Source organism: Ochotona princeps, chromosome 6 (genome assembly GCF_030435755.1).
Source record: "Ochotona princeps isolate mOchPri1 chromosome 6, mOchPri1.hap1, whole genome shotgun sequence".
Taxonomy (NCBI): Eukaryota; Metazoa; Chordata; class Mammalia; order Lagomorpha; family Ochotonidae; genus Ochotona; species Ochotona princeps.
The window spans coordinates 27731203-27743233 of NC_080837.1; the positions used below are offsets into that span (position 1 = coordinate 27731203).

General features: G+C 42.4%; 1 protein-coding gene across 4 annotated transcripts in view; it reads left to right on the forward strand.

Annotated features, from left to right (window-relative positions):
* The window catches only part of MYO5A (myosin VA), a 178140-nt gene that overhangs the window by 48283 nt on the left and 117826 nt on the right, over nucleotides 1-12031 (forward strand). For all 4 annotated transcript variants that reach the window (XM_058665833.1, XM_058665834.1, XM_058665835.1 and 1 more), the window contains exon 2: nucleotides 6643-6753. In XM_058665833.1, the coding sequence (XP_058521816.1) occupies nucleotides 6643-6753 (111 nt within the window). The remainder of the gene's footprint in view (nucleotides 1-6642; nucleotides 6754-12031) is intronic.

Consider the following 12031-nt stretch of genomic DNA (forward strand, 5'->3'; position numbering starts at 1 on the left):
TGCTTTCCCAGGCCACAAGCAGGGAGCTGGATGAGAAGCAGGGCTACTGGGAGTAGAACTGTCACCCATATGAGATCCTGGCATGTTCAAGGTGAGAACTTTAGCCACTACCACTGCACCAGGCCCGTTAATGTTCTTTTAAAGGAGAAGAAATTGAGCTCGGGGGTCTGGACAGTTCTAACATGTACAATTGGATAGAGGAGGTAGAGCTGTTAGAAGAAACTGAAAACAAATGTTTTGAGGGATAGGAGGGAACAGTGAGAATGGGTGTCAAAGAAGCCCAGCAAAGGGTGTTTCAAATAGGTTGCCAAGGTAGTCAAATGCTGCCGAAAGGTTCTAAATGGGATGAACATAGGGAAAGGTTTGTTAGGCTTGGGGACAAAATGAATCAGAGTCAAGTAGTGGGGAACCAGCTGCTGTTTGCAGTTGTTGGAGGATTGAGTACAAGGCCAGAAGAGGCAAGTGGTAAGACTGGGATAGTTTTCAGGGCCAGATCATGAAGACTAGAATGTCTTAAGTTAGCAACACAGTGATCCCAGCCTAGAAGTTGGACACAACATAGAGGGAGCTACCAGAAGAAACCTATATACCGGTTCCTGCGCATTATTTGCCAGTCTCTGTTTTGAGCACCTTATCTATGTCATATAATGTATATTATTTCAGTTCCATGATTCTTTCAATTTACCATGCCTAGACATTTTGCTTGAAATAATTTTCTTAAAGATTTATTTATTTTTGCTGGGAAAGCAGATTTTTACAAAGAGAAGGAGAGCCAGAAAGAAATCTCTTCCATCCACTGATTCACTTCCCAAGTGTCCACAATGGCTGTAGCTGAGCCAATTTGAAGCCAGGAGCCAAGAGCTTTTTCCGGGTCTCCCACACAGGTACAGGGTCATGAGGCTTTAGGCCATCCTTTACTGCTTTCCCAGGCCAGAAGCAGGGAGATGGATCAGAAGTGGAGCAGCTAGGACACAAACCAGCACCCGTATGGGATCCTGGTGCTTGAATCAGGGGAATTAGCCAATTGAGCTATTGTGCCAGACCCAAAATATTTCTTTAAATTTACTCATGACTCCTTTTATCATTAAATTGTTAATCAGGATGATAGATATTATATGCAGGAGGAAGATACGTATGTAGTGGGGCCTGTACATATGAATAGAATCTTGTTTTTATAATTTTTACTAAACTGGGGCAAGTGTTGAAAGCCCTAGGAAAGTGCGAGTTGTTTTGCCTAACTGAACCACTTTGGTCACAGTCAGGTGAAAGTGATTCATGAGACTGTGCTTGTCCTACACTCTTCCTTAGATGCCATAAGCATTTGGAAGCCTCAAGTCACCCTGCTCTGTCGTTTATTTTCTGAGGAGCTTTGGGTGATGTATTCCCTCTTTCAGACGTTTGATTGATTGAGGTACTTCTTCAGTGATGTTGCACTTATCAACCACATTGTGAGACTTCCATATATGCACACACTTACTTGCATATTCTCCTGTACTACTATTTATGTCATGTTTCATAGAAAAAATTTAAAGACTTATTTATTTCTATTTAAAGGCACATTTATAGAGAGAGGAGAGAGAGAGAGATCTTCCATCCACCGGTTCATTCCCAAAACGGCTGCAACAGCCGATTTAAAACCAGGAACCAGGAGCTTCTTCTGGGACTCCCAGGTGTGTGCAGGGGGCCCAAAGACTTGAGCCGTACTCCTCTGCCTTCCCAGGCCACAAGCCTTCCCAGGAGCTGGACGGGAAGTGGAGCAGCTGGGACACAAACCCATATAGAATGCTGAAGCTGGCAGGAGGAGGTTTCCCCTATTAAGCCCTGCACCAGCACCTTCATAGCAGCTTTTTAAAAACGAAATACAAACCTACCAGAAGTGACAGTTCTTTTATATTTCTTATTTTCTGTAATATCTGTTTCTTTGATCTGAAAAGCCCATTAAAGGGGTGTTATGGTATATCAGATTAAGCCATTGCCTGTAGCACTGGTATTCCATTTAGGGGGCCAATTCAAGTGTAACCGTTCCATTCCTGGCTTAGTATGCTGCTCATGTGCCGGGAAAAACAACGAAAGATGGCCTAGGTCCTTGGATCACTGCCACCCATGTGGGAGACCCAGGAGAAGCTCCTGGCTCCTGTCTGGTCTAGCACTGACTATTGAGGTCATCTGAAGAGTTAACCAGTAGATGATATTCTCTCTGTCTCTGTCTCTCTCTCACCTCCCTCTGTGTAACTCTGACTTTAAATAAATAAAAAATACATTTTAGAAAATAGCTTATGTGAATTAATAACCCCATGGGATATGAATGTTTAGTCCAGTATCAGAGAAGGGATTGATGATCATTCAGGATTCCTTTCTAACCTCAGCTTGTATTCCAGAGGGATAGCTGTATTTTCTAAGAGGTTTTATTGCCACACAAAGCATTCATTTTTGTAAATATTCGTAATAGGATCTGAAAGAGGAGCCTAGGCAAATTTTAAATCACCAGGGTGTTTGTGAGGTAAAGGGACTCTAGGAAAGCTATACATTTGTGCTATGTGAAAAGGGAATCTGGTACCCGGATATGGAACTTTGGGAGAGAAGAGAGAACTACGTGTATCGGATTCTTGAGTTTCGAGGACTGGTCGGTTTACTCTGTGAGAGAGGTCATCTGGTTCCAGAAATGTCTGTGGCAACACCAGCAACAGCTCTGGGTGCCCACACCTCAGCGTTCCTGGACCGATGAAATGCAAGTTAGCAAAGCTTGCCATGAGTCATCTGCAGTAATGAAGGACCTCTTCAGTGTTGTCATTGAGGTAGGGCAGAAAGAGGAAGAGATTGTGCCTCTGTATGTGTTCAGGGTGTGTATAACCCCTGAGAAGGTTGGAGGGCTGTCTGTCCTGGTCTGAGCTGATGTCTGTGTGGTGCCCTGCGCTGGCCAGTGCTTTTCAGTGCTCTTGCTGTCACTATCAGAACCATCTCATCACTGCCAGACAGGCCTCAGGAAAGTGTACTGCGTAAGGGCAGATGCCTTTTGTTTTCCTTGCAAACTATTATGCAGCTGAAATCTAGGCTAGCATTATTTTCTCAGAGTATAACTATTATAAAATGCAGCACATCTCTCTTTTGTCTTTACTTTCATTTCAAATCCAATCATTCATTTGAATTGTTACAAATCTTTGATATGTGTTTTCATTTTATCTGTTTTAAGGTTCCCCCCGCCCCTTAATTCTTTGGTGTATGTGGGTGTGTGTATGCGTTGGTATTAATCATACAACCTCAGATCCCAAACCTTGTTTTTCCTTCTGCCAGTTCCGACACTTTTTTTTTTTACTCTTCGCTTACTACTTCATGAATCTTTTCTTCTCCAAGTCTCTGACTCATGCTCCATGCCAAACACACTTTGTGGCCCTAATCCCTGGTGTGGCTCCAGGGAAAAATCTTGAGCTCAGCCCTTAGAATTTGCTTTGCTCCCTTTCATCCACATGTTCTCATCTCCCTTCTTTCCCCTTCCCTTCTCTCTCCTCCGCTCCCTTTTCCTCCCCTCTGCTTCCCTCCCATTCCTTCCCTTCCCTTCCCTTCTCTCCTGTCCCCTTTTCTTCCTTCCCTTCAGATGTAAATAAAACATTCTGCACAACCAACTATGGACAGAGAACTTGATAATCTTAGAGGGGTGAGAGATTGCTATGAAAGAGATTATATAGTCTCTGTGAGGCAGTTAAATCAATAAGCAACTAAAATAGATCCGAAGTTTCCTGAATGGGTGAGAATATTCAGCAGATAGTTCTGTGAGTGGATAAGAAGGAACTGGGGATAGTTGGGAGGGTATTGTATTACAGGGGTTAAGCCGCTGTCTGTCACTGAACATCCCATTTTGGGCTGAGTCCCGGGATGATACACTTCCATTCCAGCTCCTTGCCTGGAAAAGCAGCTGAGGATGGCCCAGGTACATAGGCCCCAGCATCCATGTAGAAGACCTGATTGAATCTCCTGGCTCCTGCATGGCCCCGCCTGACTGTTGCAGCCATTTAAGGAGTGAATCAGCAGATGAAAGATCTCTCTCTGTTTGCTGTCCCTCCCCCACTCTCTGTAACTATCCTTTAAAAAAAATCAATCAATCAACTTTTTTTTTAATAAGGAGTGGAAAGCCTTATAAGAAAGTGTAACTCATTGTTCCAGAGTTGTTACAACATGGGACTTCTCCTGTCTTGCTAAGGGCTTTGTCAAGTCTTACTCACTTAGGCCAAGGTTATCTTTTCCTAAGTGACCTGTTGTACCAGGAAGGCTTGCAGTAGGTGTAGGGACAAGTGTCCAGTCTTCTTTCTGGTTTCTGCCTGATTCTCATTGCAGGGTTCTTGCCTCTCTGTCCCAGTCAGTGCACTGATGTGACCACACTCTCTTCTTCCCTTGGCTGCTGTATGCATTTGCCTTGGGACCTGAAGAAGAATGGGAGGTGGGATAGAGGGGGGTTTATCAAGCTGAGATTCCCATCTTTCCAGCAGGCAAGTACTCCAAAATTGACCCAGTTGTGGGAAAGTTGTTTCTGCAGATTCACAGATCCCATCAGCTAAGATGGAAAAGAACTACACTAAGGCAGTGGAAAATAGGGTGGTTTCTGGCCTGTATCTCCTTGGCTGTTTTCTCAAGAGATAGAGCTAAGAAAAGTGGAAGTTGGTTATCAGCGTGGTATGCAGTGTTTAAACATCAAGCCTCAGGTAAATGTGAGGGCCTTAACCCTTCTCCACTTACCTGTAACTTCTAACCTGAAATGAAGCTGTTGGCTAAGTACCTGCTCATTGCAAAATACTGCTGGAGGTCTGAGCTGGGGTTTGCTACTAACGCTGAGCACAAGGGCACTTCTTCCTAGAGTTAAACTCTCCTGTTGGTGTGGCACAATGGCTCAACTAACTAGTTCTCCAACTTCAAGTGCCATGTGAGCACCAGTTCAACTCCCAGCTCTTCCACTTTTCATCTAGCTCCCTGCTTGTAGCCTGGGAAAGCAATTGAGAAAGGCCTAAAGTCTTGGGACCCTGCACCCATGTAGGAATCCTGGAAGAAACTCCTGGCTCCAGGCTTCAGATTAGCTCAGTTTCAGCCATTGCAACCACTTGGGGAATGAACCAGTGGATGCAAGATCTGTCTCTCATCTGTGTAAATCTGCTTTTCCAATAAAAATAAACAAATCTTAAAAAATTTTTTTAAATGAAGTCTCTTGTTTAGGGAGAGTTGTTCATACTTTTTTTTTTTAAGATTCATTTATTTTTACTGCAAAGTCAGAGATATATATATAGAGGAGGAGAGACAGAGAGGAAGATCTTCCATCTGATGATTCACTCCTCAAGTGACCACAACGGCCAGAGCTGCGCTGATAGAAAGCCAGGATCCAGGAACTTCCTCCAGGTCTCCCATGTGGGTGCAGGGTCCCAAGGCTTTGGGCTGTCCTCAGCTGCTTTCCCAGGCCACAGCAGGGAGCTAGATGGGAAATAGAGCTGCTGGGATTAGACCCGGTACCCATATGGGATTCTGGCACATTCAAGATGAGGACTTTAGTCAACAGGCCATGATGCCGGGCCCAAGTTGTTCATATTTCTACAACCTCATTTGGATCCATGTTACTTTTTTAGTTTTTACTAGCCTGCTTAATAGATCATTTCATAGCTCTGAATCTGTTATGTTTGTAGATCTTTTCTGGCAACAGCAAGTCCTTTCAGAGAAAGTCACAAAAAATGTTGGTTTTATAAAGTGAACTTTAGGGTAGGAGCAGTTGAAACATAGCAAAGTATATGAAATGAGTAATATTTCAGTACTGTGTACAGGTATTTCTCAGTTATAGATTGTGTTCCTTGGGGAGTAACATTTGATGCATGGTGTTAGGAATACTGTCCAACAGAAAACAACACTCAGCAGAGTGTTCAACAACACAGACGTGGAGCTTATGGTCTAGTGAGGGAAGAGAGATAATAACAAAGCAAACAACATAACGCTAAGCAATTTTATATAGTAATAAGAGATGTGAAGAAAGTAAGATACAAAGCAGGGATGGAAGCTCATGGTGACCATGGTTTGAAGGATCTAAAAAGGCCTGTCTGCAGATGTCTGTCTGAGCTAAAATCCGATGTAAAAAGGCAGACATCAGAAGTCCTGGCAGAAGTGCGTTGCGGGCCAAGGGAAAGCAAAGGCCAAACCCTAGTGACAGGAAAGAACTTGTGTTCCCAAAGAACTGAAATGGGGCCTATGCGTTGTGATTCCAGCTTAGAGGCAGGAAGGATGGGAAAGTGCAGACTCAGCCTACATAGAGCATAGGATAAAAACCACAATGAAAAAGTCACATTGTAAACCCTGGCTAAAAGATGGCTGTGCTGCTAAAGCCAGCAGAGCCCTCAAAGCAGAGCTTCAAAAATAGATTTCATATGTACACGTTAACCTAAAATTACACTTTTAGTGGCATTCGCTATATAAAGCAGAGTCAAGTTTTAACTGTAACTATTTTTTTTCACAGCATAGTTTTTATGTAACTTGGGGATGGTGGCGCTACTGGGACTAGAACAAATTTTGTCTACTAATTTGAAAAGCAACTTGTATATTGTTCATTTTTTTAAAATTAAAATCATGCCATGTATCTTTGTAAAGTAGTTGCTTTTTTTTTCCTCTTTGGTCTTCTAGTTTGCCAGGGTTTGGATCCCTGATCCAGAGGAAGTTTGGAAGTCAGCAGAGCTGCTCAAAGATTACAAGCCAGGCGATAAAGTCCTCCTGCTTCACCTTGAGGAAGGAAAGGTAAACATTCCACTTTCATTTGCTGTCATTTGTCAAAAACAAGAAGAATTCAAAATTGTAAGTTGCTAGTCTAAGTTTCCCCCAATTCAATGCTAAATTCTGAACTAATCTAGTGTTTTTCTTTACTAAATTTAAAAAATCAGCAAGCTCAAAGTGTTTTTTTTTCTTAATTTTTATTTTAAATTTTGAATTTTATGGTACAATTCTTATAATCTGGGATTTCCCCTCTCCACAGTTCCCACCTCTGACTGATTTTCCCTATATTGTCACGTCAGTACATTCCTTCATAAGGAGTTACAATTCCATCAGTCTGCTATTTAAGTGTGCCCCAACATTGCTGGTAAAATGTCAGACAGTCCATCATCCCATTGTCTAGATCTGTCCAACACTTTCATTGGGAGTCCATCTTTAATTTGGAAGTAGGGATGCATGCTGCATTGTGTCTTCACATCTGGAAATGGTAGTTTCGATTACTCCATCACTAAACTTTCCAATTTGCATGATGGTTTCCTTATATTAGAGAGAACATATGGTTTTAAATAGAATAATCGGTGACATAAGTTAGTGAGAATAGCAGTACTCTAAATCTCCATTTTTCTGACCTGTGAATTTATGGTACTTAGCAGATTTAGATATACTTCTAATGCTTGTTAAAAAGTATGCATGTTTCATCGAATTTAGTTTGGGCTAGTTTTAAAATCCTTTCATGTTAGCCAAGAAGACATCTTGTAAAGCAGCTGTCTGATCAGGATTGGATCTTTGCTGCTATGGTAGGAAGCACTTCATTAGTGACCAGAAAAACTTGAAACCAGTCGTATCCCTGTGCTTCTGTCCTCATTCACAGTGTTAAGTGAGTCTGTCAGAGTTCTCTCCCTTTCATTCTCTATTGCATGAACCAGGGTAATGTCACCCTCTTTTCACTAAAACTGTTGTAACCTTAATTTTCTTTCAAGGGCATATAGTATATTCAGGAAAACTGGATATAAATAAATACGTGAGAAGCTAAATATAATGAATGAGATAGAGATTAGTTCAACCTCAGGATTCTGAATTTTTCAATAACTATGTATATGATTAGCTTCTACATGAGTAACTGTCTTTTAACAGTTAACGTGAGTACCATGTGCCAAGTGACTTACTGTTACAACATTCAGGAGAGTGGGGATGTTCTTCCCATCTGGCAGATGAGGAAACTGAGGCTCAATGAGTTGCAGTGACTTACTTAGGGTTAATAGGCATTAAAGACTAAGTTTATTATTTGAAGCCAAAAGTGTATTATCTCAGGTCATAACCACTGTGCTGTACTATAATAGTGGTTATGACTTTAGGATCCCAACCAGGAGAAATATTATGACCTGCCTTGTCAGGGAAGGCTTCAAGGTGGAGAATGGCTTTGACTGGGTCTTCAAAGCAAGATGGAATTTGGACTGACAAAGAAAAGGGGTAGACTGTGTGAAGATCGAGATATGTAATGGAGATAGTGAATATAACAAGTTGATTGGAGTAAAGATTTAGAAAGTTGTATGTTATAATTCAGCAAATACACTTTTTGTTGGAAAAGCAGATACAGAAAGGTCTTCTGTCCACTGGTTCATTTTCCAAGTGGCTGCAGCGGCTGGAGCTGAGCCAATTAAAAGCCAGAAGCAAGGAGCTTCCTCCAGGTCTCCCATGTAGGTACAGGGCCACAAGGCTTTAGGCAGCCTTCTTCTGCTTTCCCAGGCCACAAGGGGGGAGGTGGATGGGAAGTGCAGCAGCTGGGACTCGAACCCATTCCCATATGGAATGTTAGTAAGTAAGAACGTCAGTAATGTGAGGATTTAGCCACTGGGCCATCGTGCTGGGCCCAACAACTCACTTAAAGGTGTCTGCATTGCATCAGGCTAAGAGGTAGCAAGATCTTAGACATCAGTGTCAGAAAGGAGAGAGACAGGCAGGTAGAATTGCACATGATATAAAAATATTAATTAGAAATAAAGATAAAATATAGGAGAGTAAAGGATTTAGGGTGAGGGCATTATCTTGAAAATGAGCAGACAAGGGGTGGTGCCCTTCAGATGAAGAGAAACATGCTCAAAAGCCGGGAGGCACACACAGTCACGTGTCCTGGGGACCTGCAGAAGCTCCCTGTGGTGCTGGGAGGTGTCATGAGAGCATGAAAATGGCGAGAGTGTTGGGATTGGAATGAGATCACAGGACACTTGATGTTCATGCTGAAGGTGTTGCACTTGCTGGCATGCTCTGGGGAATGACGGTAGTGGTTCTAAAAAAAGGAATGGTATCAGCTTTGTCAGAGTACATGTTGGTGGTAGAATGGAGCATGAATTTCAGGACAGCAAAACTGAGTGGAGGAGATTAATGGAGGATAAGGTCTGGAAGAATTGGGCCAGATTAGGAAGGCCTTGAATGGAACTTCAAGAAATTAATTTATTCAACATGTATTGCTGTATCCTCTATTTAGATGCTGTACCAGGCCCATTGGGTTATATTTTCTCATATTAATTTTCTCAGCAGTGCTATGCCTTGGTAGGAGATAATGCAAGCCAGGGTTCTAAGACTTTGATATGTTTTACCTGAGATTACCCAGCCAGAATGTAGTTTGTATACTTCAAAGTAGGATTCGAACATAGAATCGTTTTTAAATCAGGTTTATTGTCTTTATTTTATTTTGTATCTATTTTATTTGAGAGATAGAGCTCCCATCTGCTGGTATATTCCATATCACCACAATGGTTTGAGATGAAGCTAGGAGCCAAGAGCTAGGAGTTCACTCAAGAGTTTCCCATGTGGGCAGCAGAAACCCAGTCACTTGAGGCTTACACTGCTTCCCAGGGCACATGTTAGCAAGAAGCTGACATCAGGACTGGGAGCCTGCCAGCAAAGCCAAGAGCTCTACTATGGGACATGGGCATCCTAATCCTGGGCAAAAGGCTCATACCTTGGACACAGAACTTTCACTCTAAACCAGGTGCTTCCTCTATTTTACCATAGTAGATGTTTCCAGATAGTTTAAAAAGTGAGTGGACATATATTTGACAGATAGCCATGTTTAGTTTTATTTCTTTATTGTGAAATAGTTTTGTTTGGTTTACACTAGACTTGCAAACATAATGGTATTCCAATATACCCCTTCCCCTAAGTCTCATGCCTTATTTAGCAATATAAAATTAGCAAAATTTGGACACTAATATTTTATGAGAATCTTACTGAACTGTAGCTGTGGTTATTTGTATTTCATTGGTTTGCTATTGCTTTGCTTGTTTGTTTCAGCCCCATGTCATTGCTTTTAGTTGCTGAGCGTCTTCCAGTTTGTGATAATCCCTCAGTCTTTGTGATTCATAACATTGGCTCTCTTGAAGGGGTGCTTTGTAGCAATACTCATTGTGCTGTTTCCTCTGGGTGATGTGATCCTCTCTGCGTCACATCAGAGTCTGTACTGTCGTGGGTCTCATTACTGCCTGCCTTGCTATCCTGTATCTACATGCTGTAGTTACTAGTTATCATTTTTTCCTTCGTAATGAATGAGTATCATTGTTTTCAGGACATACTTTGAGGCTGCACAGTATTTCCCATTTTTCCCTTGAGCTTTGCGCACTGATCTTAGTGTTTTTTGCTGGGTCTTACCTGAGCTAGGTATCATTGTTATGTTCTAAGATGTGCCTCTACTTCCATCCTTCCTTCCTTCTCCATTTATCAATTAAAATTAATCTCTATGGAAGTGCTGTCTGTCCCTCCTTCCCATTTGATTCAGTCAGTATGTCATAAGGGATCATATGAGTATGTATTTTATTCTTCATTACCCTCATTATTTTATCAGTCAAGTTGATAACTGCTCTGCTCTTCTGGAGTGATCTGGCTAACATCCCATAATGAAGTATGTTATCAATTAATCCATGAAAGTTCTGGACATTTCTTTTTTTTTCACATTTTTTTTGTTTTGTTTTTTATTAAGTTTATTCATTAATTACATTGTGTTGTAATTTCGTAGGAACTGGGATTCTCCCCACACCTCCCCACACCCTCCCCACATGGTGGGTTCCTCCACCTTGTTGCTTAATCATAGTTCAAGTTCAGTTGAGATTCCCTCTTTGCAAGCATATGCCAAGCATAGAGTCCAGCATTTATAGAGCTCTGGACATTTCTAACGACTCTATATTCCTTGAGGCTCACTGCCATCCCTTTCTAATGCTATGTGAGCATTATAGGTGCTGAACATTATAGATGAGCACAAAAGGGAGAATGCAGTAAAGATTACAAAGAAAATGCAGAGAAGGTGTTCAGCTGGCAGACAGCAAGGGAACAAGCAGCTGCATGTTGGTGAGGCCAGCACAGGGAGCAGCCTGCCCTGGGGACAGATGTTGCACCTGGTAAACAGGCAGAGGTAAGAGGCAGCGAGCAGACCGCCAGCCTCTCGCCTTCAGCACCATTCAGCCCGTACAGCCTGCTTGGTGTACATGTTGATAGGCTACCATGTATCTTTAGCATGAATAACACTGGCTTTAAAGAAAATTGTCCCTCCCTACAATTGATTGGCATACTTTTCCTTTCCACTTGCTCCACATGAAAAATAAACTGTTTTTTCCCCTCCTGTGTTCCCACACAACAATCAGCACATGATGACTTCTGTGATCGCAGAAAATGTGGGACTTTCTCCCCGCCAGCAAGGAAGCAGCTGGTCTCTAAGAAGCCCCAGATGGTCTCCTCTAACCAACTCAGTTCTGACACTATCTGCCTGGAGCTGACTACACAGTCAGTGTCTAAGACTGAGCCCTGCTCCTGCTTGAGGTGCCCGTCACCAGTCCCAGGCTGTTTGACCTGTGCTTCTGACCAGTTAGCTCTCAATGTGACTACCCTTAATGGCCTTGAACAGCTCATGAAACCCAGGGACATACTTGATACTTCCTGCTTTGTTATACAGGCTATTACAAGGAATCCAGAGAGAGAGAGAGATGCATAGAAGGAGCTCAGATCTGCCACACCGTTTGTAGGCGGACCACCCTCCAGGAACCTTCCTGTTCTGCCTATGAAGAGAGCACTTTTGTCTTCTGTGAAGACATCATTTCCCAGGCATCATTGGTACTAGACCACATGAAGAGACCCAGCAGGGTTCTGGTGTCAGTGTTCTAGGTCTCTCTGCACGGCTGAGAGATATGAGGTGGTAGAACGCCTCTGGAATAGGGGAAGCATGTTGACTTGCCTTGAGGAAGAGATCCAGTTTGTAAATCCTGCCTTGGGGATTGGAGTTATAAGAAGAAACTGTGAATGAAAACTAAAAATACAT